Source organism: Amphiura filiformis, chromosome 3, assembly GCF_039555335.1.
Source record: "Amphiura filiformis chromosome 3, Afil_fr2py, whole genome shotgun sequence".
Lineage (NCBI taxonomy): Eukaryota > Metazoa > Echinodermata > Ophiuroidea > Amphilepidida > Amphiuridae > Amphiura > Amphiura filiformis.
Window position 1 is genome coordinate 6,224,515 of NC_092630.1, and position 27,503 is coordinate 6,252,017.

Here is a 27,503-nt window from a genome sequence, read left to right on the forward strand (position 1 = left end):
TTTATAATGAGAGAAAGCATACAAAAATGTACCATTTCAAAGCATCAAAACCCAAAATGTCCTTCTTTTGATATATAACTTGGTCAATTTCAGTAATTTTAAAGCAGGCTTTTCAGATGGCCCGCGGACAAATAGCCCCAGGTTGTATTTTGATGCATCAACCAGGCCTATTAGTGGTATATAGCCAAACTAGCCATATGTGACCGTACAGCACGAATCAGCAGCGATAAAGTCGGATCCCGGTCAATTTTGTTTTATTTCGTGTTTAGAAAATATATATCATAAGCTTTAAAAATGTCAATCAAAAGGTTCTTATTTCTGATCCAATAAATTGCACTTAATTTGCTGTGTACGTTTCGATAACCACTCGGTTATCTTTATCAACACTGAATGAAGACTGCTACTGTGAACTGGTCATCCAATCACCTATTGATTTTTTGGTGATTGACTTGTTGACTGTGTTGCCAGTTGATTTTTTTCCTGTTGGATGTTTTGATGGATTTTTCACAGGATGTAGCAGTTCATCAAAAATGTGAGAAAGCTGATATTGACCTTCATCTCTGTTCATGGTGGCGCCCCTTCTCTTCCTGATCTCTATAGCCTCCTTGACCCAACGTTTATATCTGTCTTGCTCCGTGCCTATGACCTCTGCCTCCCCCCAACCGATGACATGGTTCCTCTCTGCAACATGGTCTGTGATGGCCATTGGGTACAGCACTTCTAGATGGCTGGCTGATATCTTGGGTGGTTTGGTTGGAAATACACAGCATCATGTGAAAAATTCAAAGTATCTAGCAGAAGAACTGGCTGAGTTGGTCATTGAAGAAGACGAGATACTCAATTCCCATGATGTTGTCAGTTTGTTTACAAACACTCCTATTGATCAGGTTCTGGACATAGTGAAACACAGACTGGAAAAAGAAAGCTTGTTGAGAGTATATAACAAAGAAACAGGTTTCAACTTGACTAGTGAGGATGTGGTGAAACTTCTGGATTTTATTCTGACCACCACCTATTTCACCTTCAGAGGGAAGATTTACCGTCAGTTGTTTGGGACTGCGATGGGAAGCCCAGTATCACCGATTATGCTAATATCTTTATGGAAGCTCTAGAACAACAAGCAATTACTACGGCTCCCTGGATTGCAAGCCAAAATTGTGGCTAAGATATGTCGATGACATCCTCGAGGTGGTGAAGAGAAACACGGTACAACAGCTAACAGACCACATCAACAAAACGGATAAATCAGACTCCAGAAAGTTCACCTATGAGGAAGAGTCGGAAGGAACCATCCCATTTCTGGATACCCTCATAGTCAGAAAGGAAGACGGCACGGTTAAGCTTCTCGCTTACCGCAAGCCAACCCATACTGACCAGTACCTGAGTTTCCAGTCCCACCACCCACTGCACCAAAAAATGGGTGTCATAAGAACTCTGTTTGACAGGAAAGATTGCATTATAACTGAAGAGGAAGATAAGATCGCAGAAGAAGAGAAGGTCCAGGAAGCGCTGAAAGTATGTGGTTATCCTGATTGGACATTTAAACGGGTGAAAGACCAGATGCAGGCAGTCAAGCCTAAGAAATCCACCAAGAGTACAGAAGAACAGACAAAGAGCAAAGGGATGGTTGTCCTGCCATATGTCAAAGGCGTCAGTGAAAGAGTGTCGAGAGTAGGCCTGGCATTTTCGGGTAATTTTGTACCCGGGTACGCGCCGCAATTTTCGGGCGGGTAACCGGGTACCCGAAATTGCAAAAAAAAAAAAAAAATTTTTATTTTTTTTAAAGTTTTTATTTTTTTCGGTTTTGTAGTGTCTCTGGACCTAGACCTAAATGCCAGCATCATTCATGGTTGACCTAAAAAAAAAAAAAAAAAAAATTTCAAGATATTTTGTTATTTTTTATATGAAAATTGATAATTTGTATTCATGTCATAGTCTATTAATGATTTCAATGTATTGAATTTGAATGCATTTTTTTTTTTTTTTTTTTTTTTGAATTTGGTACCCGGGAGGGTATTTCCTACCGGGTAATGTAATCTCGGCGGGTACCCGTTTACCCGACCGAAAATGCCAGCCTTAGTCGAGAGTCATGAAATCCTACAACATCTCCACTGCTATGCGTCCACACAACACCCTTAGGAAACAGCTGGTGCACCCGAAGGATAAACACGATCCGCTTAATACAACTCAAGCCATATACAACATTCCTTGCTTGAACTGCGATCTCTCATACGTGGGAGAGACGGGAAGGAAATTTGGTACTCGACTAGATGAGCACCGCACGGAAGCAGAAAAAGAACTTGAAAAAACAGTCACCAGAGCAAGTAGGAAAGCATGTCCATAAATCGCCATCACAGACCATGTTGCAGAGAGGAACCATGTCATCGGTTGGGGGGAGGCAGAGGTCATAGGCACGGAGCAAGACAGATATAAACATTGGGTCAAGGAGGCTATAGAGATCAGGAAGAGAAGGGGTGCCACCATGAACAGAGATGAAGGTCAATTTCAGCTTTCTCACATTTTTGATGAACTGCTACATCCTGTGAAAAATCCATCAAAACATCCAACAGGAAAAAAATCAACTGGCAACACAGTCAACAAGTCAATCACCAAAAAATCAATAGGTGATTGGATGACCAGTTCACAGTAGCAATCTTCATTCAGTGTTGATAAAGATAACCGAGTGGTTATCGAAACGTACACAGTAAGTGCAATTTATTCGCCACTTGCACGGTTCCGCCATTATGCACTATGTGCGGGGAGAGCCTCGAACTGGCAGCATACATGAATGGAAATTGAACCAGTCATATAACATTCTGTGTAAGGTTACGTAATTCTTCCTTTCATGTATGCTGCCAGTTCGAGGCTCTCCCGCATATAGTGCATAATGGCGAACCGCAAGTGGCTAATTGATCAGAAATAAGAACCTTTTGATTGACTTTACTCTACCGATCCTGATGAATTTGTTCAACCAAGCTTTAAAAATGGTATATCATTTGACTTAAATGATATCCAGAAGCGGGGTTACGGTTTGTTGAACTTAGCTCCTTCTACAAAATGGTACCTTTTTTCGGTTCTACATGTGTCTCTTTTTCAACATTGCTGGTAATAAATATCAAACAGTTATAATTGCGGGTCATTTCAAATCATCCCCAAGTCAACGAGGTTCAGGAATGTCCTCTCATCGCTAATTGTTGGTTATACATACCTAGACAAAATACAATGCTTTGTAACCTACCACTTGAACCGGATTTTAAATAGCCAAAGCAAACAAAACTAGCGCTATTTAAGGATTCTATAGAAATAGGTAGAAGCTTAAAATCCTCTTCAGCAATAGGATTATTGAATGGTACAAAAGGTATTTGACTGGCGCTATCAAATGAGATACATGTCGCACCAAATTGAGGTACCTATGAATACGACCTTCACACACATTTTACACTCTAACTCAGAATACAATATTCTGTCTTTACGGCTCATTCGTGGTGTACGACCACATATGTACATGTACTTTATGCAACCATAAATTGTTGAAATTCTCTAGATATTACATTCCTGGTGGTCAGTAACCTGTTCCAAATTACTATTATATTTTACTTGGACCATATCAGAGTTTTGATCTCAAAAATCTGATTCAGACATTTGTTTGTGAAATTTAAAATTAAACAATATGGTATGATCGGGGGGGGTGCATAAATATGGGTAGCATTTTCAGCCTTTTGGTATATCAATATCCCCGTTTTCAAAGCCTATTTTGGTATATGAATGGGTCCTTTTTTTTTAAATGTTCTCAATTTTTTTCTGAAAATAGCCCAGTTTTTCCTTTATCTAGCCAAAATTGTCAACATTTTCGCAAGATTTTGGGAAAATTTGTAAAAACTAAGACAATTTGGGTTAAATTCTGCCGACAATTTTGTCTTTTGGTATATCAATGGGTCCAAATTTCTTGAAAAATTGGTATATTTATGGGTTCACTTTCAAATTCTCAGCGGCACGTCCCTAACAAAACCAAACATAAGTACCCCCCGGTTGTCTCCACTGATCAAGAAGCTACATTACATGTATCAACTGTCACATTCAACTGATGTTGTCAAGTAGAAAACAGTTAAAAATACACATTGAACTGTCAATAATTTCCTATTATATATAAGCTGTCTATGTATTTATACATACATCCACCTGTAAATTGTATTCAAAGTAAACCTCAATGTAAGTTGAAATGATAGAAGATAAATTCCTTAAGTCCATCATCATGAAAAAATAGACTGTCACAAGAGTGATATGTTTAAGTTAAAGAATACATTTTCAACATAAAAAAAGAAGCACAATCTGCCTGGCTGTAATGTATAATCTGTATAGTATTTTCTTGGTGCTATATTTGTCCATGCCTAAAGGTGTCTGAGTCTGCTAAATAATAATAGCAACCTGCCAACTTGATTCACCTTGTGCATGCTAATACGAGGGGGTATCAAAAAGTTTTAGAAATTGCCCAGAAGTGAAAGAGCTATATCAATGAAATTTTGTCAGTGCAATCACTGGTCCTTATGTACATTATGGTGCAAAAATGGTCTCATAAGTATGTTTACTTTTTTTACAGGAGCTAGATGTCACTACCTGCCTATGTAACCGCATAACCAGCAAAATGGAGAAAATTGAGGCATGCAGCATGATTAAGTTCCATTTTAATGGTTACAGTGCCCAGAAAATCTGTGATGAAATAAAAATTCCTTTTCCAAAAAGCAACAGTGACATATCACAATCACCACCGAAGATAACTTTCATTTCATCATCAATTTTCTAGGCACTGCAACCCTTCAAAAACAGGATCTTAATAATGCTGCTTGCCTCCATTTTCTCAATCTTGCAGTTTATGCGCAGTAACTGGGGCAGCGGGTTATTGGCATCTAGTACCACCTGTAAAAAAAGTAAACGTACCTATGAGACCATTTTTGGACCATAATGTACATAAGGACCACTGATTGCACTGACAAAATTTCATTGATATAGCTCTTTCACTTATGGGCGATTTCTAAAACTTTTTGATACCCCCTCGTACATGTCTATTATTGTTTGTAGTAGTGTGTTATAGCTGTCCTCTGTCTTTCCATTCTGTCACCTTAATCTTGGGGTTTGACCCTGCAGGGGATTTCAGGGCTGGGTATGACTTGGGAGGGGGGCAGGGGCAGGTACCCTCCCACCAAACACAAAATGTTCTTAAAATGTTTATTCAAAATGTCTTAAAAACATATATAAATGTTGGGTATATAAAGGTCATGAAAACATTTTTAAAACATTACATTTTTTGGAGTAAGATTTGATCTTTCCCTAGAGAAGTCCTTTTGAGAGGGCCGAGCTTTCGGAACTCTAGCTCAGCCCTCTCAAAAGGACTTCTCTAGGGAAAGATCAAATCTTACTCATGTTTACCGACCTGGAGTACCAAGTAATTTCAAATCATTACATTTTTTACTGTAAAATATTGTAGGCAAACATTTTTGCAAAATATTTTGCAAAATAACATACTGTTTTAGAATGTTTTGCATCAAGTTTTCAACAATGTTTTGTGAACATGTTATTAAAACGTTGTACCTTTTATGTAACCCACCATTTAAACATTTAAAATAAACGTTTTGTGTTCGCAAGGCTCCCCATGGAAATACCCCTTTCTTGGGTTATTCCTTCATGTAATTTTACACGAAATTAGGGTTAGGGTTAAGGTTAGGGTTAGTTTAGGGTTAGGATTAGGGTTAGGATTAGGGTTATGATGACCCTTTCTTTCTTGGTCTGCCCCTGTTGTCCACTATTAAAATAAGAAATCTCAGAAAACTCGCTGAAAGTTTCTCCCCCACAAAAAAAAGCTTGCTTGTAGTTGAAATAACTTTTTTGGAAGTGAAATTTCTGGTGTATAGACTGTCACTCCTTATCAAAATATTGGGGGAGGGAGGGGTATATCCCCATGCTGAGATTTACGCTTTCGGCTATTTTACATAATGTCAAGAGATAATTATAGCCTATAAGTTTGGTCGATCCTTCATGTAATTATTTCGTGTAAGCTAATCCTAACTCTAACCCTAATCCTAACCCTAACCCTAAGCCTAATCCTAATCCTAACCCTAACCCTAACCCTAACCCTAATCCTAACCCTAATCCTAACCCTAAACTAACCCTAACCTTAACCCTAACCCTAATTTCGTGTAAAATTACATGAAGGAATAACCATAAGTTTACTGTTTTCTGCAAGAAGCATTATTGTGATGATCCAAAAGTAAAAAAGTGGCCTTTGACAATATAGCACAATATAAATGATGTCTAAAAGGAACTTGAGAGAGAAGGTCATTGTATGGTTACTATTCAAAATAGCTGTAGGGATGTGAAATATAATTGAAGGTATTCTGCAGGGAAATGAAGCCATAAGCCACAAGAGTTGTTCAAATTACAGGCATGAATGAACACCCAATGCATAGGCTTATATCTAGAGTGGAATGATGTTGATATAGGGAATATATCCATTACATTGTTGAGAATGAAACTTCATCACCATAGATAGTGATGTGAATCAACATGACCATGGATCAATTTCATGTTGTAAGTGTTGGGTCTGTATGCTGGCATGTTGCTGCAGGTCATTAAGTGTTTAAATTGTTAAGCATTTGAGAGATGTGACGAGAATGTATTCAAAGTGGTGGACCCCTATGAAAGATTTTGTGGTGAAATTGGATGATTTAAACTTCAAAGGGATTCAAAAATGATGAGGCTCTTTTGGTGTTTGAATGCAGGAAGGTTGTAAGTGCTTAGTTATATTACCGTGCATTAAATTAATGTTTTGATTTCTTGTTTGTCCGGAGAATTATCTTGAATTGATGAGGGCTGGATCGCCCCTATTGCAGAATTAGCATTGCTAGCAGTTGTAATTCATTTTTGGTTTTATTCTTGGAAAACGATACTTCTTTATTTTAAGATATTAGGGATAGAGTCCTACAAAAACATCTTCAAAAGGATCCATATTATACTTGAAAAAGAAAAAGAAAAGAAAATAATGACCCAGCTCCTAAAGCATTGGTGGGCACCAGGGTTCAAATTTCAAGGAGGCCACCGAAGGCCCAGTGCCTGCCCTTTTTCAGTTTTTCAAGTAGCGCAAACTGATAATGTTATGCATAAAAATGTCTTACATCCAACGCTGCATGCATTTAGCGGTCAAAAGTATACAACTTGAAATAGCTTTTGTCATAACTTGTATGGGCAGCAATAATTTTAAGCCATTTTTGCAACATAGGTACATTTTATACACAATGCATTTTCAAAGTTGTAGTCACAATATCGGTCAGGTTGGATAGGATTTTACCTTTCAATAAATTTAAATTTAAAAAAGTTTTTTTACTACCTGTATGGGTCAAAAGTTACTAAACTTGAACAGTCATAAAAAGTTTTTATGACTTGCAGTGCAAATGAATGCTTACTCATACAATGTGTCCTTAAGCATGTAAAGTGTGCTGAGGCTTGTGGATCAACGTCTAGGCATTGTGCCTGTGCGTAGCGCACTATTAATCACAGTGATTTTTTTGTATTGCCATAGCAAACTGCTGATGCACACTTAAAGCTACATAGCTTGAAATTTCATTATTTGCTTTATTTTGAGCGGAATTGTATAGGAATTGTCATTGAATTGTGAGTTTATATAAGGTCATCACGTGCACCTGGTGCTTTCATTATGCCATATAGTGTGTTATTGAAGTGGGGAAGATTGAGGGCTTCAACAGATCTGCTGTCAGACAACTTGTCTTAGAGCGATCCCATTGAAAACCTCAGTATAGTTTTGTATACCTGTTGTAAAAGCCTATCACTCAGGCAATTTGAAGCAGTAAAGTCCGGAGGTGCGGGGGGGGCACGGAGCGCTGAAATTTTGGGAACAAATAATTGATTTTCAGGCAAAATAGGAGCTTGATGAACTGAAATTAGGGCTAAATTATAGGCTGTGGAGCTAATCATTTTTTAATTTTTTCTAAATTTGAGCTTAAAGAACTACAATTGTCAGAATTTGAGGCTCAAAGAACTGGAGCAGATCCAAATGTGGGCCTTAAGAAACTGCAATAGAGCCTAAAAGGGGACCCTTGACAACCGCACATACCCGTCCCCCTTCCAGTAAAGTTAGCTTATCAATGTATTTTTTGATTTTATTTGAATCTACAGGAGCTGAGCTGAGTATATTTCTAGAGCCTCTAAATCTTGAATCCAAGAACTTTGTTTTTCTAGTCATCAATGATAAATCGGACTCATCAACTGCAGGAGGGTCACACTGGTAAGAAGACCATATTTTGCTAAAACAGCTAACTTCATTTGTTATAATTTACTTTTATGACTTGTGACAATAAATTTAATCATAAATGTTTAACTGTTCTCTCTCATACAAAAAATGAACCCTGATTTTAGAGCTGAAAAGGGTATTAACTAATTTCTAAAAAAGAAATTACATGAAAGTGGATGTGACAGATTAAATCACAACTTGAATTTTGATGCGCAATCAACCTTGTTTGTAGGTCAGAATGTTTTGTCTCACTCGCATCACACATGCATCACTTTAAACATTTTAGCACCTTTCTTTCCTTCAAGTTTGCTATGCATTTTATTTGTGTGTTGCAGAAAAAAGGGTAAATATTACAATTGGACAACTTTCTCTTCTCAAAATCAGTTTTAGCACGTCCATGTCAGCTGAAACAACATTCATTTTTTATTTCCTTATTTTTTATCTTTTTGCTGTAAATTTATGAAATTCTGAGATGAATTTGGAAGAAAAGTTATTTGATTTGATACTCGCATTGTTTAGGTATTAAAAACAATTTATATTTGTACTACAATTGTGTAAATCAACCACAATTTTAGGCTGTGTACTTTTGAACACTTGATAAAATAACATCTTAATTCAAAAGTAAGTTTAAAAATAATTGTTGACAAAATAAAATGTTTTACAAAAAAAGCATTCCGCATTCTTTTTTGAACCTTCCATGGGCTTTGAGACATAAATATTTTTTGGTGTAGCCTAATGGTCAAATAAAATATAATTTTGATTTGTTGTAAATTGTACAATAAATCACATTAAAGGTATCCATGTATTGAGGTTTGCCTATTGAGTTATTCTGAGATTTCCAATATCTTTGTTTTGCCATTTTCTTGTTCTCTTTGTTGCTGATGTCGAATGTAAAACAAACATTTGTATTTGTACTTTGTAGGAGTCTCTTGGTGTTTCAGCGTCATCTCAACCAATTCAGCCATTTTGATTCAATGGGAGGCAGCAATGCATGGATGGCAAAGGACATATCAAAAAAAATAAAACCTTTCCTAAAAGGTATTATTTTCTTTTTTCACTTATTTCTTCAACATTGATGTTATTTGATAGCAAAAAATGACATGCGCATTCTGGCCACGGTGGCAATATTGCAAGACACATACATTGTTGCTTGTATGTTTGTATGTAATTCCAAAAGTCAATTATCAAAACCGCTTATGTAACAAGGGGGCATCTGCTGTATGAACCTCATATCATCGCTGTAATGACAAAACCTTGTATCTCAAAAAAGTGAAATGTTCGGGAGGGCAAAAAAAATTGCTGTCTTGAAATTTTAACACCAATGACTGCCTTCTTTTGTCAAGAAACGATGTTTTGTATGCGATTTGCTACAGTCCTGACTATAATAACTCAAAGAACAACAGAAATATGGAGTTTTGTGGTTTTGACTTTTGGAAAATACTTTTAATAACACTCCTTTCGATATTGGCTGAAATGTGTAATGACAAAACCTAGTAACTAGTGTATCTTAACTTATCTTCAGACCTATATAAATTGAGGAGAGCTAGTAGATTTTCAGTCCTAACGCTGATAGCATGCATGAATAGAATAAATCGGGGGCAATTCCTTAATGATCTCAGACCGGGTTACCAACTTTTTTTTAGCATATAACCTCAATTTTTGAAAGTCAGACTACTCACAAACCCATGTCAAAATTATGTCACATTTCCCACCTTACACCTGGTTCGCAACCTCAAATGGACCCAGTGGCTGGATGTTAATGGGCATCCTTGATCTATCATGAAACAAGGCCAGGTGCTACAGCTATATAGCATACTTCACAATAAATGTTTTATGCTTTTTTGTCTTACAGTTGATGTGGATTGTACATTTATTAAAGAGGATGCACCGCAGCAAACTAATTGTAAGTAGTCTGTTGACTTCAATATAGAAGATAATAAATCAGGGCTGGTATAATGACGTCATAAAGAAGTCTTGCAGTGTTAAAGGCACAGTGACAGATTTCATGGGAATGGTCGACTGAATTTCTTAAAGCCATAATGTGTGATTTGCACAAAGAAAAGATTCCTACATGTATTTAAATGCTAGTTTTCACTGATCACATTATCCCCTTTTAATTTCGAGCCAAACAAGTGAGGTAAAACCACCGGGTAGAACGAAGAAAATTGTGATTTCATTCCAGCCCCTACAAAGCGTGTATCGCTCGCTGATCGTATTACAGGTAATACTGTATACGTAAGGAGCATCACGCTCGACGTTTCAACAACAGGACTTTTGTGCTGATAATTTTTCATCAGCTCTTTTACACTACTCAAACTTGGGGTCTGTAATAGGATTTAGGCTTGTTTGTGTGTTGTTGCAAGCTCTTTCAGATGTTAGTACATTATATAGTTGGAATCCCAATTAAAAGGTAACTTACAGTTGCGATGGCAACAAGGGGTCTTGGAAGGCACATAAAAATTATCCATGTGACATACCATATTATTTTCCACACTTTGATTTTGAAAATGAAAATGTGTATACATACATATAGTGTTTCATAAGGCAAAATCTCTGAATGTCTCCTTAAAGTTGAACAAAGATTGGATTTTTAAAATAAATTTTGACCCAATTGTGTACTACATTGACTGAAAGCAGGCACCGAAACAAATGTACATCATGTGTTGTAATTAGAGAAGGGGGCTATTTTTGTTGTATACACTAGGATCAACATGCTCATCTATCAGGGGCACAGTTCTTAAACCCAAATACATTTGTACATTCATTGAATGACCTTTGAAAAATATGGGTACAAAAACTCATACTCTGCAACTTGAGGTCATATTTTGCAGTTTTTTGCACTATGATTATGTAGTTGAGGTTATTGGACTATGCCATAGGGATGAGGCTATTGTGGTCCTTAGTGATAATACTCCATATGCTTCGTCACCTGATAATGTCAAAATTAATTTGAATTAATGATGTTAACATGATTGGGACATGACTTGAATTCATTATTTTCAATGTTGCACTATGCATTCAGAATGGCATTCTTGCATTAAAAAAAAGAGCACAATCTCCTTGTATGAAATGTGCCTGAAGCATTTGATGCAATTAAAGTCAATTACAATGTGTTGTGTTATAAGCTTGCTGTCAAAGTTACTGTTATCTGCTCACTTAATTAGGTATGTTACCCCAAGGGTTCTGATTTTATATGAAATTGCGGAAATTCTGAAATCGTTAGAACTGTTTTTGTTGCTGCCCAAATTAATATTGCACCAACAGTTAGTGAATGGGCGTGTGCTGTGCATATGGAAGAGTGTGCTTTCTGTGTGGGTGTGAATAGGGGTGCAGCAGTGTTGCCCTGCTGATAAGTACGGACACACACAGGACTATCATGGATCTACCTGCAAATGAGCAATGAGAGGTCTGCAGTAGGTGGCAGTTGCATGGCAAATGCATTTGAGAGATCAGATTTAAGGGGTCACTGATTGGATGAGCTTGAATAGGGGTTTTCACTGTAATTAGCAGCAGGCGCGCATGTTCCCCACACATGCAGCCAGGGCCGGATTTACCTTTTTGGGGGCCCTGGGCCAGGCCAAAATCTGGAGGCCCCAAATGCACTGTGAGGAAGGCATGTGCACTATTTTAGCCCAAATTAAAGCTGATTTTTACTATATAACAGGCTATTTTTGGCCCAAAACATGGTGTTTTTTGGCTAAAATGCCAAGACAGGGCAATTTTTGGGGCCCCTAAATTTGGGGGCCTGGGGCGAGCCCATCTTGCCAGATGGTAAATCCGCCTCACATGCAACCATATATAGTGTACACCTCATGTCTCTATTATTCTATGTCTGATTACCTTGATTTTAATAGAGTCTTCAGTTCTTAAGAAAATAAAATCCCATAAGAAATCAGTTTGCTTTACACTCCACATGTATGTCAGGGTCATAGTCCACAGAGATTTAGTATGTCTGCGATATAATATTTGTTGCACTTTAGTCATTTGTCACTGATTTTGAGACATGAGTGGTGTTCACATGGGACACCAAAACCTTGAGGAAACTTGTCAGCATTGTTGTACATTGTATGTTTAGGCATGGGTTTAGCGTGTGTGGACACACATAGCGGTTGATACTCAAGGGAAACTTTTTGAGGTTTTACCCACCTCAAACCACCAAGATATTTAGGGGGTGGTGCAATAATTTTTGTACCCCCGGGGTGGTGAATTCTCAAAATGGTCTGCCAAAAATCGCTTGCCCCACCCCCTTTGGCCATGCCAAAAAACCTTTGCCCCCCTTACACATGCAAGATTTTGGGGAACCGAGCGCAGCGAGCAGGGAATTTGTTTTCTACGTTTTCCTACACCTTTTAGGGTGTAATATAGAAATAGTGCCCTAAATATCTGTGCCAAAAATCACTTGCCCCCCCCCCCCTTTCAACCTGCCAAAAATCTTTGCCCCGCCCCCCCTATAATTCACCAGACCGGGGGTACACATAATTATTGCACCACCCCTAGGGGTTTTGTTAAACTTCAAGGTGCATGCACTTAGAGGAAACTAATTAGTGCAGACAAATCTGAGGGTTTCATTCAGAACTTAATCTCTGCATTTGCCAAACCACCATGTGGACACACAGAATTATTTAGAATTTCATTTCTTTACATTAGGGGTTCAAACCCCTACAGGATAATGGCTAAAAGAAATGTTTAAAAGTCACATTAATATTTTATGTATTTGTTCAATATGAAAATGATCAATTTTCATGGTCTATGTTTAAGTCCAATTTTGGAAGGATTTTCCAAATTGAGTGAGCAAAAATATAAAAAAAATGAAGAAAACTAAATTGGTTGTCAAACAATTGATTTCCTTGATGGCATCACAGAGCTGGAGGACAAGTTTTGATTGAAATGTGCAAAGTCAATATAACGGTATCCATGGTAAATGCATCTCAACGTCAAGGCCAGTGCATTATTACATTATGTTTAATCCTCAATCTTAATGTTGTCATGTTTTTCAAGAAATGAAAATAATTGTTTCCCATGGAAATACATATATGTCAAATCCTTTAAGGGGGTACTACACCCCTCGATAAAGTTGTGTCTATTTTTGCATTTTTCTCAAAAACTAAAAACACAGTGGTAACAAAAGTTAGGTATATTATAGGGGCAAGGAATCCAATTACTACACTGGAATTTCAGTGACCCAAGACAAGCGGTTCGTTATTTATGTTTTAGAAAAGAGGTACCGCTAGAATGTACCTCATTTCCTATCATATTCTGAACCGCTTGTCTTGAGTCACTGAAATGTCAGTGTAGTAATTGGATTCCTTGCCCCAATAATATACATATAACTTTTGTTATCAGTGTGTTATTATTTTTTGAGAAAAATGCAAAAATAGTCACAAATTTACCACAGGGGTGTAGTACCCCCTTAAAAGATTAGTGACAATATCAAAAAAGACTTTAGTTCAAATTTTCCAGTTGTATATTGGCAATAATGTTATAATTGAAATTGGAAAAGTGCATAGCATAAAATGCATTGAATTTTTGGGGAGAACTGTCATTAAAAGAAGGACTCTTGAGAAATGTGCAGATTGATTAATGCTCATTTGGTAGTTTACTATGACATTTTACAGGCATATGAAATAAGCAGCATTGTCAGAAATTCTCATCACTTAAGGTGCCGTTATTGCCATTTTTAACTACGAAATAAACCTCTAGAGGGAGCTGATGTTTCTATGAGTTAAAAAAGCTCTAAATCCTTGATGTCTGGAGCATTTTGTGATTGCACTTTCTTACAAGTAATTAATTCCTAGTCCTAAGGTTTTTTGTATGAGGCCTTTGGTGAATACAAAAAAGGTGTAAATCCCCATCCACCAATATATATTAAATTGTTCAATTTTGCCATACCTTTCAAAACAAGCAATACCTTCCCACACAAATGGTCTCAATAGAAAAGTCCATAAGAGCTTGGACAATGAGAAACCTATCAATGGTTGGTAAAATACTCATAGTAAAAAATTTGATGGCATCAAAATTTTCATATATAGGTTCAATAATAGACTTACCACAATGTTTTGTAAATAAAGTAAATAGTATGTTTTTTAAGTTTGTATGGGGAGGTTCGGAAAAGGTTAAAAGAACAACACTAGTAAACGAGTACGACAACGGTGGCCTAAAAATGTTCAATTTTAAAATATTTCTGGACTCATTGAAGTTGTTATGGATAAAAAGTTGGCATCGTCAGAAATCAGCACGTGGAAAAATATTCCTTTATATATTATTAATAAAACCCAGTTAGGCGTACATATTTTTAAGTGCAACTGTAATTTTGAAAATATCAATGCAGTTGTAAGATATATAATAAATGAGATGCCCATGTTTTACCGAAATCTAATCAAGGTATGGTTGTCAACAAAAAGTACTCAAGACAAAAACCAAGTGCAAAACTGGGGAGATGAAGTTATTTGGAACAATATTTGTATAATTAGCAGAGGTAAGACATTTTATTACAAGGAATGGGCTAAAAGAGGTATAATATGTATTTCAGACTTGTATGATCAAAACGGTGTCTTTCATTCACTAGACGCGAAATCAAAAGTAGGTTTCCACAGCCAGCCAGTGTTTGTATACAATATTTAGCTCTAAAACAAGCAATTTTAAAGACATGCAAAAATAAACAGCAGAATGCTATTAACAAGGACATATACTTTTATGATGGAAAAACTTTTGTTGCATTAATGAATTGCACCACACAATTATATAGGAAAGCTATGTTATCAAAGATTTCGACTAAACCAATATGTCAAACCTTTTGGGAAAATAAATTCAAAAATATGAAATTCAATTGGAGCAAAATTTGGAAAAATATTCTGGCAACAAAAGAACCTAGGCTAATGACATTGAATTGGAAAATAACCAGTAATATTTATGCAACAAAAGTCTTTCTTAACAAAATAGGAAAAGAACAAAGTAATGTATGTGAAATTTGTAACAAAGTAGATTATATTGAACACTTTTTTTTTGGTTGCAAAAAAAATAAAAAGATATGGAGCGAAGTGGACAAAATAATTTTGCAACACTACAATGTTAAAATTAAAACCACACAAGCAGATGTTATCTTTGGTTACTACCATGCAGGAAAATGTAATACTACAATCAATAAAATAATAAGTGTTAGTAAACTGTCAATTAGTAAATATCGTTACGGGAAATATCCAGATTTGATCAGTCTATTACATTCTGAACTAAGAATCAGAAAGCTTATGTAGTAAAAATTGTAGAAATTAGCAAAGTCAGAAATTAGTTAAGTGAGAACAAATGAGTTATGTAAATATATAATGTGATGAAATCAACGAAGCAAATAAAATAAAAGATAAAAAAAAAACCTTCCCACACATACTCCTAGCATGCACACAGACACCCCCTTCCCACACATACCCCAAGCATGCACACAGACACCCTCTTCCCACACATACCCCTAGCATACACACAGACACCCCTCCCCCCACACCCCTACACATTTTCACCAACAAACGTGGAGCCTATGAGCCTCCTATGTAGTTAACAACGTAACAGCGTCCCTACGCACTGACATTTCACTATTGAAAGTGTGGACTTTTGTGGTAAGGATGTATGACATTTAACCAACAATCCGTGGACCTGATATTACACCTATGATACAGGACCTATACACAATCGACTTGACACATTCCTACACCTCACTGGCGGCCATAACTGGGGGCCATCCATCCATTTTACGCGACACCAGTTTCACAGGCATGCAGCGTTTACCGCTCCCGTGATGCGGCGCAAGTGCTACGCGCTCCGATGCGCTTGCGATAGTTGGCATCTTGGATCGCAATCCAAACGAAATATTGGCGCGGATGGCCCCATCTATGGCCGACTTAATCATGACCATCACTTGGCTCGTCGGATTCTTCTATACCCTATATGCATTATTACAGCATCTAGCTCCGCTCTCTTACGACTTTATGAGTCGAATGTCGTAGCAGGGTTCACATTTGTCAGTGAAAACAAATGCACCACACACTCCCTTAATCGCTTTCACCGACAACCGTGGACTTGTATCGTGTGTATTGTTGTTAACAGTGAAACCATGGACCCAAACACACACCTATCATATATCATAAGAATACAAAATTACAAACATACAATGCTTTAAAAATTAAATTCAAGAATCAACATATTTTAAATATAGAAGGTGTGTCACCATGATTGCTACCATTCATTATCAGCAGATCTTTTGTAATCTTTGAAAAACTGAATATTTGTTATGGTGTTTTTGCTTATTCTGAAAAAGCTTGGTTTCTGTACGGTATGTTGGTAGCCCAAATTGGGAGTTAAAGTGCAGTAACGGCAACCACACAGAATATGAAACTAAAATACCACAATCAATCAATCACATGAAATATTATATAAATCAGATATGATTAATAAAATGGTTTGTCAATTGCCTCTATATTCTTATGTGATATATTCCTTTTACATGAGGTAAATCATAAATGTTCAAGGTTGAAATGATGGAACAATGCACAGCTAATTAACTGATGTTCACTTTTATAACCACATTGGTTTTGAATAATTTTCTCTTGCTGAAATGTGACATTTTTTGCTTGTTCATTTAAGGGATGGATAACAACGTTGTGCACAGTATTTTTTGTGGGACATGAGTCTGAGAGTACATCAGGGCATCAGACACACCAAATTGTATTCTAAATACGAGGAATGTCCTTCTGATATCAAATAATTTAGATTTTTTGAAATTCGCCATATTTACAAAGTTTAAGGCAAATGATTAAAAATTGATATTTTTGACATTTAACAGTCCTCAAAGTGAACTTTATAATTCTGATGATATGTACATGTAGCTGGGAGGTAAAGCTGTCCATCATTTGAAAATTTTGACCTTTCATATTGAAGATATACTTTTTTTTCCCGAAAGAGAATTTTAGTTCTTTGGCTGTGGAAGAGAATAAATGGACAAAGTCATTATAATATGCCAATGAGATAATGTCAGTGGGTACATATAGGTAATGCCTTAGGCACTAGAAACAATTAGGCACCAAGAACAAATTTGTTTGATCTCTGGTTCGAGCATCGATGCTGCTTCGATGCTTGTTATTAATGAACTGACAACTAATTAATCAGAATTAATGCTAAATTTATATTGGTCAATATCAATACAAGCAAAGATTCATATGTTTTCACAATTAAAAACTGTCAATTAATTGATAAGGATTGACCAAGCATTGGTGGCCGATCAAAAGATCAAACTAATTTGTTGCCTTAATGAAGATACCTTTAATATTTAAGTATAGATGTAATGTAAGAAGAAAGTTAAAGAGAATAATGTAGGGTAACAGTTTTATATGGTAATGTACAGTAATGCTAGCCAGTGTAATATATGGAGCAAGGATTTCTTTGATATTTATAGGATTCTGAAACAGTTAACAGAGCTTGATACGGCAACGCCCGACACAGATTGCGGATCTAATCGAAATGTCTCTCATTATTTATACATGGATATGTAAAACTTACTTAATCATACAACATGTTGTTATGACATCCCAAATAATAGGATGCCTTAAATAGTATTGGGGAGAAATGAGACGACATTGGTGATTGATGTTGTATATAATGCAAGATATTGTTTTATATGGAATATACAGTATAATGTCAGCCAGTGTGATATATAGACCAAGGATTTCTTGTCATATTTCAATGTTGGATTAATTGAACAATGACTATATATATATACTGATGTGAATAATCAGTTTACAGAGCTAGAGATGACAATGGCAGACACAGGTTGGTGATTTAATCAAAATGTGTGCCACCGCTTATATATTTAAACATTACAAAAAAGTAACTACCCCCTTAATCATTATTCCAAAATGGTTTATTGTATATCAAATTTGGGATTATGCATTCAAAGCAGAATTTATGGCTGTGCATTATGACACCTTTATTTGTTGCAATAGTCCCAATGTTGATGTCACAGTAAACGTTGTTGTGTACATTTAAATGAACATAACCCAAGAATTGAATGTTGCAGCAAAATCCTTTTGCCTTGTCTGCTCAGCTCTTATTGGATTATTCATGTGATAATCAATAAAAAGTTGTCATTATTCACATCAGTGATCATTGTTCACTTAATATAACATTGAACCATGACAAGTTCATATTTTCTGTGACTAATAAGGTCACGAGAAGTGGAAGGGATTCTTATGTTGGCAACACCTGACAAGGAAATAGAAATTTGTTGCAACTTTCAAATCTGGGGTTACTTTCATTTAAATGAAAGCTGCAATATCAATATTGGGACCATTGCAACAAATGAGATGTCATAATGTGCAGAAATAAATTCTAATTCCAATGCATATCCCAAATTTGACATACGATAAACCGTTTTGGAATAATGGCCATTCATTAAGGGGGGCTAAGTTACCTTTTTGATGTGTTTAGATAAGGCACAAGAAACAAATATGTTCGGTCTTTGGATCGACCGTCGATGCTGCTTCGATGCTTGTTATTATAATGAACTATCAACTAATTAATCAAAATTAACGCTAAATTTGCATTGGTCAATATCCCTACATGCAAAAATTACTATTTTATCACAATTAACAACAGTAAATTAATTGATTTCATAAATAACAAGGATCGACCAAGCATCGATGGTCGATCGAAAGATCGAACTAATTTGTTTCTATTGCCTAAGTTAACTTAACCATACAACATGTTGTTATGTCATCCCAATAAAAGTATGCCATAAATACTAAACAGTAGTTTGGAGAGATGAGATGACATTGGTTATTGATACCTTACAATGCATAGGTACTGCTTTGATCAAATGTTTTTTACGTCTACAATAAATAGGCCGGGTCAATATCCAATGGGTTAAGGGAAGAGAACAAAGACATTGCATTGAAGAGAAGACCAGGTTTTACTTAAATGGGGGGAGTATAACTGTATATCATCAGTCCAGAATTATGCAGACAGTACTTTGCATAGGCCATTGATGATCTATGCTTTGCATCAATCGTGTAATGCATTCTGTGTTATTTAGTCACATCATGTTATTACCAGCTTTTAAAGAATCAAACAGATACAGATTCTAACACACAAATATAATTTCACCTAAGAAACCAGTTCCATTTTGAAGATGTCAAGTTATTCTGAAGATTACTTTAATGTATAGGTAGATGTAACGTAAGAAGACAGGTTGTAAGAGGATAATGTAGGGCAACAGTTTTATATGGTAATATACAGTAATGCCAGCCAGTGTGATATATAGAGCAAGGATTTCTTTGATATTTATAGGAATCTGTATCAGTTTACAAAGCTAGAGACGGCAACGCCAGACACAGATTGCGGATCTATATCGAAATGTCTCTCATTTCTTAAACATAGTTAAACATAGAGATATAAACTTATGTAATTATACAACATGTTGTTATGTCTTCCCTAGGATGCCTTGAAAAGCATTGTGGATCTCGAGAGATGAGGCGTGATTGCGGATTTATACATAGCTTGATGCTACATATATTACAATCCAGCTCTATATATTGTTTTGCTTTGATCAAATGTCTTTTAATGTCTACAAGAAATAGGTTGGGGTAATACCCCATTGGGTTAAGGGAAGAAGGCAAAGACATTGTAGAGAGGGAATGAGTGTGATGTTTTAATAATTGGAGGAGTATGATGCAGTCTTTGGAAATGTTGTGGAAAGGTTATAGTCACTGATACTAATCAGTGGTTCACCCACATTGGATTATGCTTCAGCAGCTTGGCATCCCTTAAGGAAATGGATAGCAACGTTTGCACAGTATTTTTTGTGGGACATGAGAGCACATCAGACACATCAAGTTGCATTCTGAATACAAGGAATGTCCTGATGATATCAAATAATTTTAATTTTTTGGAAATTTGCAATATAATACAAATTTTATGACATTTAACAGTCCTTTTTCTCAAAAAGTATGTCTTTTTGGGAAACAAATGTATATCTTCAATACGAAGGGTCAAAATTGTCAAATGATGGACAGCTATACACTTAAGTACATATCATTAGATTGATAAAGTTTATTTCGAGGACTGTTAAATATCAAAAATATCAATTTTTAATAATCCCACAAAATATACTGTGCAAACATTGCTATCCGATTTCTTCAGCAGAAGACCATCAATTACAAGGCAATTCATCGGCAAGCAGCATATTTTTGCACCTAAAATATTGACAAATAAAAAGGAGCAGTATAATCAAATTGCTATTCTTTTTTCTGTTAACCATCAAAGACCGGAATAAATTAACCCGGGTCCAGTCACAAGCAGTTCATCTAGACCGCAACTACAATTATTTTTTTTTGTTCAAGGGCCTTGCCCTTGCATCTCAAGGTCAAAGTTTACTGATAATAATATACATCCAGGGCAACAACAGTTTATAATTGAACCAGAACCAGAACCATCAAATTGCATTAACAATTAACTATACATTTCATATGAAATATATAAACTCCTACCAAAAAGTAATTACCCCCCCCCCTTTATTACAAGACTAAACTCAAAATCTAAGCATTAAATTTAAAAACTGAAATAGCAAAAACAAACCCAAGGTTAATTCTGCAAATTTTGATACCTCATTTTGTCTGAATACAACATTTGTAGCCATGGTGACTCCTTGAATGAAAAAGATGCATTTTCAAATGTTGCACTAAAAAGCTACTCAAGTCAGTGTACCATTACATTCTCTACATGACTGGTCAAGGATGACCTGCAGTGACTAGAGATGACCAGGCAGTCAAGCAAGAAAAGCAACATTTTCAATGGGTTTAGGTACAACTTTTGAATAGGCATCCTTTTCATTTAAAGGGTCACCATAGCAACCAATGTTGGGCTATTAAGACAAATGAGGCATCAAAATTTGCAAAACAAAATTGGGTTTCCTTATTTGCTTTTTCAGTTTTAAATTGTGATGCATAGATTTTGAGTTATTATCTCATATTAAAGGGGGTAATTACTATTTGGTAGAAGTTTATAAATTATTTAGCTATACATTTAAGCCTATAAAAAGAAAAAAAATCAACCCGTCGTGCAAAATATTTGAAAGGTATATATGCAAAGATTGTAACTTTACACATTCCTTATAGTTCAAGCACAATAATGTCCTTGGGTATTTTCATCAACAGTTTCTGCCTACCTGCACATTATTGTTTATTCTTTCATCAGAAGTTGACATGTTGCTTACACAATTTAAAACAAAAATCATTTCCACTACATGTCTTCTGCAGGATTGAAAAATTTGATTAAATTTTATCAATCAATGTAAAAAGAACAAATTGACACTTTTTGTACGTTATTGAGCAGTGGAAAGCTTTAAGAAACCTGATCCCCTTGAGAAATTCCTGTGGCGGGATGCAGTGATGCAGAAATAAGGGAACCATTTGGAGTTCCATGTCTGCTGCTGGTGGTTTGTGCTGGCTACATAGGGAAATCCCTATAAGTATAGTCATTAAACATGATTAGACTTTTAAATTAAAGAAAAGTGCAGTCAGTATTCTCTTGTAAAGGTTAATCCAATACAGTTTATTGAATGTTAAGAAATTAAGGTGTTTTTTGTTGAAAATCTTTTTTAACCTTGGGAATGTATTTCAATATAATTTGATCAGATGGATTTGAATACAAGTGGGAAAGCCAAAGTGCCTCATTATAAGAGAAGTGTGGATGTTAATTTAAAAATGTTCTCTCATATTGCACATTTTGCTTTGAAAGTTCAGTGGTACTCTATATGGATTGAGTCTGTAAATTGAGTCTGTATAGCAAATTTGAAATGGAAAAATATAAAACAAGCAAAAAATAATTGAAATTGTTTTTTGAGAAAAATTAATCATGTAGAAATGTAATATCTGTCTAACTATTCACATGATATCCAGTTCCAGTCAGTGGCAGCAGCACAAGAGGGATGAGGAAAGTTTAAAAAAACCAGCACTGGTCCACTCAGCTCAGTCCCAAGGTGACATCCCCTCCTTGGTGTGCCTGGTACTATGCAAATTTGACTCTGTCATCACTGGTGTGCCCATCCACCAGTGACTTGTCCACTTTGTGGCCAGTCCCCCTCGTGAGGAAACAAACAAATTCTAACAAACATGCCAAACTCTTGAAATTACCAAATTTATGTCCAAATATGTGTTTTGTTCTATTCTGAGAGGATTGATTTTTTCTTTGTTATTAAAATCAAAAATTTAATTAGCATATACACATACCATTGCATTGTCTTCTGGCAAAAGAATCCCAAGTTAAATAGTCATTAAACATTATTAGACAAATAAATTAGACAATAATTAATCCAATAAAGTTTATTGAATGTTAAGAAATTAAGGTGTTTTTGTTGAAAATCTTTTTTAACCTTGGAAATGTATTTGAATATAATTTGATCAGATGGATATGAAAGCAAGTTGGAAAGCCAAAGTACCTCATTATAAGAGAAGTGTGGATATTAATTAGAAAATTTTCTCTCATATTGCACATATCTGAAATTCAACATTTTGCCTATAAAGTTCAATGGTACTATAGAAGTGGAATTTTTGTAGTACATTTAATTTTCATGCTTTTCAAGTATGAAGGTAAGTTAATTCTGCATAGCAAATTTGAAAAATATAATACAAGCGAAAAATATGTGAAATTGTTATTGTGAGAAAAATTCATCATGTACAAATGTAATATCTGTCAAGCTATTAACATGATATCCAGTTCCAGTCAGTGGCAGCACAAGTGGGATGAGGAAAGTTTGAAAAAACACATTGCGCTGGTCCACTCAGTACTGAGGTGACAAACCCTCCCTGGCGTGCCTGGTACTAGGCAAATTTGATTCTGTCATCACTGGTGCAGCCACCAGCGGCTTATTTTATCCGCTTTACGGCTGTCTCTCTAGAGGAAACAAACCAATCCAGTCTTAATTTCCACCATGGAATAACCAGAAAATCTTTGTACCTGGCAGTGTGTGGATGCATGATATTGCATTCTTAAATTTCATTGTTGGTGTAAATATTAGTGCTGCGCATGCTGTACATCAGGAGGATACTTTACCCATCAATTTCTTGGAAGCTCCATAGCAGACTTGACTTCCTGTTGATATTGTATGTTTTAAAACAAGTAGATGACACTAAGGAGGTGTTGGCTATAATCTCATTGCCTATGACACAGTTTGTTAATCCCATTCAACAGTCATAGCTCAAAATTTGACTTCCAAGTTGTTGGGTTTGAGTTTGTGTGCCCAGTACATTGAAGCATCTTTCTGTAAATGTACAAATTCATTGAGTGTGAAGAACTGTGGCCTAACAGATGAGGATGTTTGAGACCTTTTCTGATTTAGTATTACTGATCATACTTCAATAAACTAGAACAAATGACAAATATTTGTGATGCAGCACAGCAACAAGTGGGACTTTGCAGGTGAAGTCAATTTTCAGTTCAATATTTCTGCTTTGAAAGCATTTTTTGTCTATTTGAATCTATATCTTGAAAAGCACTTTGCCGCAACCACCCTTTTGATGTGCTGTATCACATTTATCATCATCATCATCATTATCATCATCATCATCATCATCATCATCATCATCATCATCATCATTGTATGTATTTGTAGCAATCTTTATACTTTCAGCATTAAATGTCTTGTAAATTGGAATTGAGCCAACCATTACAGCCATTTAATACCATGATATGATGTGAAGAATTGTTTGTATTTAACAGCTAAAGAGAGGGCAGTATACAAGTCCATGAGTGGTTACATATGGGGTGGATAAAATTAAAGGTTTTTCCTTCTGTAATTTTTAAAACTTAGATGACCGGTAGCACACGGTTTTACTCATTGGTATTCATGTACAATTCAAAGCAGTATAGCTATAGACTTACTTTATTCTTATTCACCAAGGTATGATTATAGTTCTTTGAAATTGCCTACTATCATCTTTAACGAAGGTGACAGACAAAGTAACGCAAATTACCAGGTCCTACAAATGCTATTTCCATCTTTATTAGTCAGTGAACAATTGCATCTTAAATAAGGACCACTATTAAAATGAGTAGGCTATTTGATAATGTGTCATTGAGCCAGCAGCTTTCCAAGTTTTAATTGAATAGTGGTTCAATTACTGTTCTAATGTAATCTATTCTTTATTGGAGGAACAAAAGCCAGGTATCCTTGAGATATGGCAAATGTAATTGTTTTCATAAACAATGGTCTTGTGGTTGTGTTCAAGGTTTTTAAATGATTATTTGGTTATGATCACAGGTTATGATAGTGATCAGAAACACTTTCTAAATGATATCCTTGTGCTGTAACATTTCCTAATTATTAATACAAAATAGTTGGAATGTGCAGTTAAGCTGATGAATGACATTGGTTTGATCATGCATAAACACATCTTTCTAGTTTCTTTATTTTTTATTCTATAACATAACAGCTTCAAGAAACAGTGCTAAAGAATTGATGACTTTGAGAAATACTTCATGCAAGCTTAACCCCTTAAGTCCAATTCTCCATGGTTGGTTAGTGGTCAGGCCTCCTAAGCCAGCAGGCTTGCTCTGTCAATGTGGATCCCTTTGATTGATTTATCTTTCTAGGTGACGTACGATGTGGAATTGCAATACCACTGGTATATAGGACTAATTGCGCTGAAGCCTAATGGCTCAGGAAACCTGACCACTAGCCCTGTTTTAAGAGACCGGTCCTTATTGACCTGTGCCTTGAGAAGATGGGAACAACCCATTTGTCTGAAGGATCATTTGTCCAAAAAGGGTTAAAGTTAGGGTTAGGGCATTTTATATTTTAGGTTATAGGTAAGGTTTAGGTCAAAGTTAACCCTATTCTATTACACCCCCCCCCCTCCCCCCATCAATTTCGTGCCATATGGCACGAAATGGCTTAATATGCATGTAAAAAAATTCTTTTGAACAGTTTTGATAATTTATCACTTCTCTATCAACAAAAAACCTTTTTTCCTAATATAACTACCATTTACACATCATAAAAAAATTTGATTGGAAACATTGCAGATAAGCCTCCTCGATCTAACCCCTCGATTTGTTTGGGCTCCTGGAACAGGGAACATTACAATTCTGTGGCCCCATGCATGAACCTGATATCCCAGGTATTTGAGTTATAGTCATGGACGTGCAGAGTTTGCTAAAATCCCAACAGCCTGGATAACCAAATATTTTTAGGAGGGCAGTATTATTTATTATATTATGGGTTCATGAACAGTTCAAATTGATTTTTTCAATTTAGTGTCTGTGAGGGATGTCCAGTTCATGCATGGGGATTGGTATCTGAACTCAAATTAATGTCAATCTTTCACCTGTTTACTTTTTGTGTGTCAATATAGGCTATGATTGTGGTGTCTTTGTGGTGTGCACAGCTGAACAACTCTGTAACCAGTTCTTTCACGGGTCAACCATACCCCTGAAGACAGCAGTTACCCAGCAAGCTGTTACTAGTAAAAGAAATGAACTGAAAGCTTTAATTGTTGAACTTTCCAAGAAAGATAGTGCTGCTGAAACGAGGTAACACAATCTTTTGGCACAGAGACATCGTGTGAATATTATATCTATGTAACGTCATGCAAAAACATTGAGACTGCAAGCAGATCTTCCACAAGTCAACCGTACGTCGCAAGGCAGCAGTTATGCAGTTAGGTGTGAATTTTAAAAGAAATGAACTGAAAGTTGTAATTGTTGAACTTTCCAGTCCAGTGTATTTGTAAGAGAAGTATTTCAAAGCTTTATATCGGGTGGAACCAGACATTTATTTGCATATTTGCAGGGGTAAGGGATCTGAAAAATTGCCTAAAGTCAGCAATTATTGAACAGGAAGTTGAATTTTAATTATTCTTTCTGCGATACTGATAGAAGATGATAGAAGTAGGTAATGTTAATCTTATCAAGGTGAGCAACCTATGATGAAAGCACTGCACAAGAACATGGCATTGGATGCAACACTGTAAAATTTATTAAATTGTACACATTAATAACCAAATTATCCCCAGCCAAACCAATTGGAGAGGTTATTGATTATTATTATAGAACAGAATTTCAACAAAGAGGATGACCACCTGGTAGTATGGGTCACAGCGATGATAAGGTGGTTTAATTTTCATCACACATGAACTGAAGTATTACATGAAATAGTGACAAAGTTCAAGCATATGCACAGCAAAAGTCCCACTAAATCATGTAGAAAATCAGGACAGGTGTGAAGGCATAATTGTCCAAGGCTCACGGTTGTTTGATGTATATAGAATTGGCTTCATTTTTAACTAAATGCAAAATATAGGTGGCGCTATTTATCCTAAATGATATTTCTTAATTTGCAAGGGGTAGGTGATTAATAGTGCCATTAAAACAGATGAAATAAATGAAACAAGCAACAAAGAAATTATATAAACATATTTTATCCAACAATAAAAGGAATTATTTATATTAAAAGCTTGAAAGAGGAATTTCCAGTAACTAAATAGCGCCACCAATTTTGCAATTAATAGATACATTTTATATCGGAAAAAGCTTTAAAAAATAGTGTAAAAGCGAATAATTTGGTAAAAGAGGGGAAATTAAAGTGGAAAATGACTCGATAGCATCTGTATACATTAGCATGATATCGCTTTGAGTTGTTTAAGCCCTACAATTTGGTGGTACATAATGTTTTGTTTGAAAAACTAATAAATGATCCCATCAAACAACCGTGGGCTAGACCAGTTTTGCCTGAACAAAGCTGAAAAAGAAAAATTCCACTGATAAAAAAGTATATAAAAACTATATATAATGAAACACCGAGTGATAAGTACAATGACGAGATGTCCACATAACAAATTAGTGAACATGATGATGATGACACTAATACCAAATGTGCAGCAATCCTAATGAATTATTGAAAAGATGAAGACTTTTTCACTGAAGAGCAAATTGCTAAGAAGCAAGGAGAAGATAAAGCAAAGGAACTGCTCTGTGATACAAAGCAGTACTTAGGGGTGGTACAAGACATTTTTGGCAGGGGTGTGGTTCTGAAAATTTACCTAAAATTTGCAATTATTTTACAGAAAGTGAAATTTGAACTGTGATACTGATAAAAGATCGATAATAGAATCTTATCAAGGTAAGCAACCTAAGAACTGCACAAGAACATGCCAATGGATGCGACACACGC

The 27,503-nt window shown here is 35.8% G+C and overlaps 1 protein-coding gene across 1 annotated transcript in view; it reads left to right on the forward strand.

Moving 5' to 3' along the window:
- Nucleotides 1-26,302, forward strand: part of LOC140147931 (sentrin-specific protease 8-like) — a 42,040-nt gene extending 15,738 nt beyond the window's left edge. Inside the window, exons 3-6 of the mRNA XM_072169725.1 lie at nt 8,185-8,293; nt 9,222-9,337; nt 10,152-10,202; nt 25,687-26,302. Of these exons, the coding sequence (XP_072025826.1) occupies nt 8,185-8,293; nt 9,222-9,337; nt 10,152-10,202; nt 25,687-25,868 (458 nt within the window). The 3' untranslated portion in view covers nt 25,869-26,302. The remainder of the gene's footprint in view (nt 1-8,184; nt 8,294-9,221; nt 9,338-10,151; nt 10,203-25,686) is intronic.
- The last annotated feature ends 1,201 nt before the right edge of the window (nt 26,303-27,503 follow it).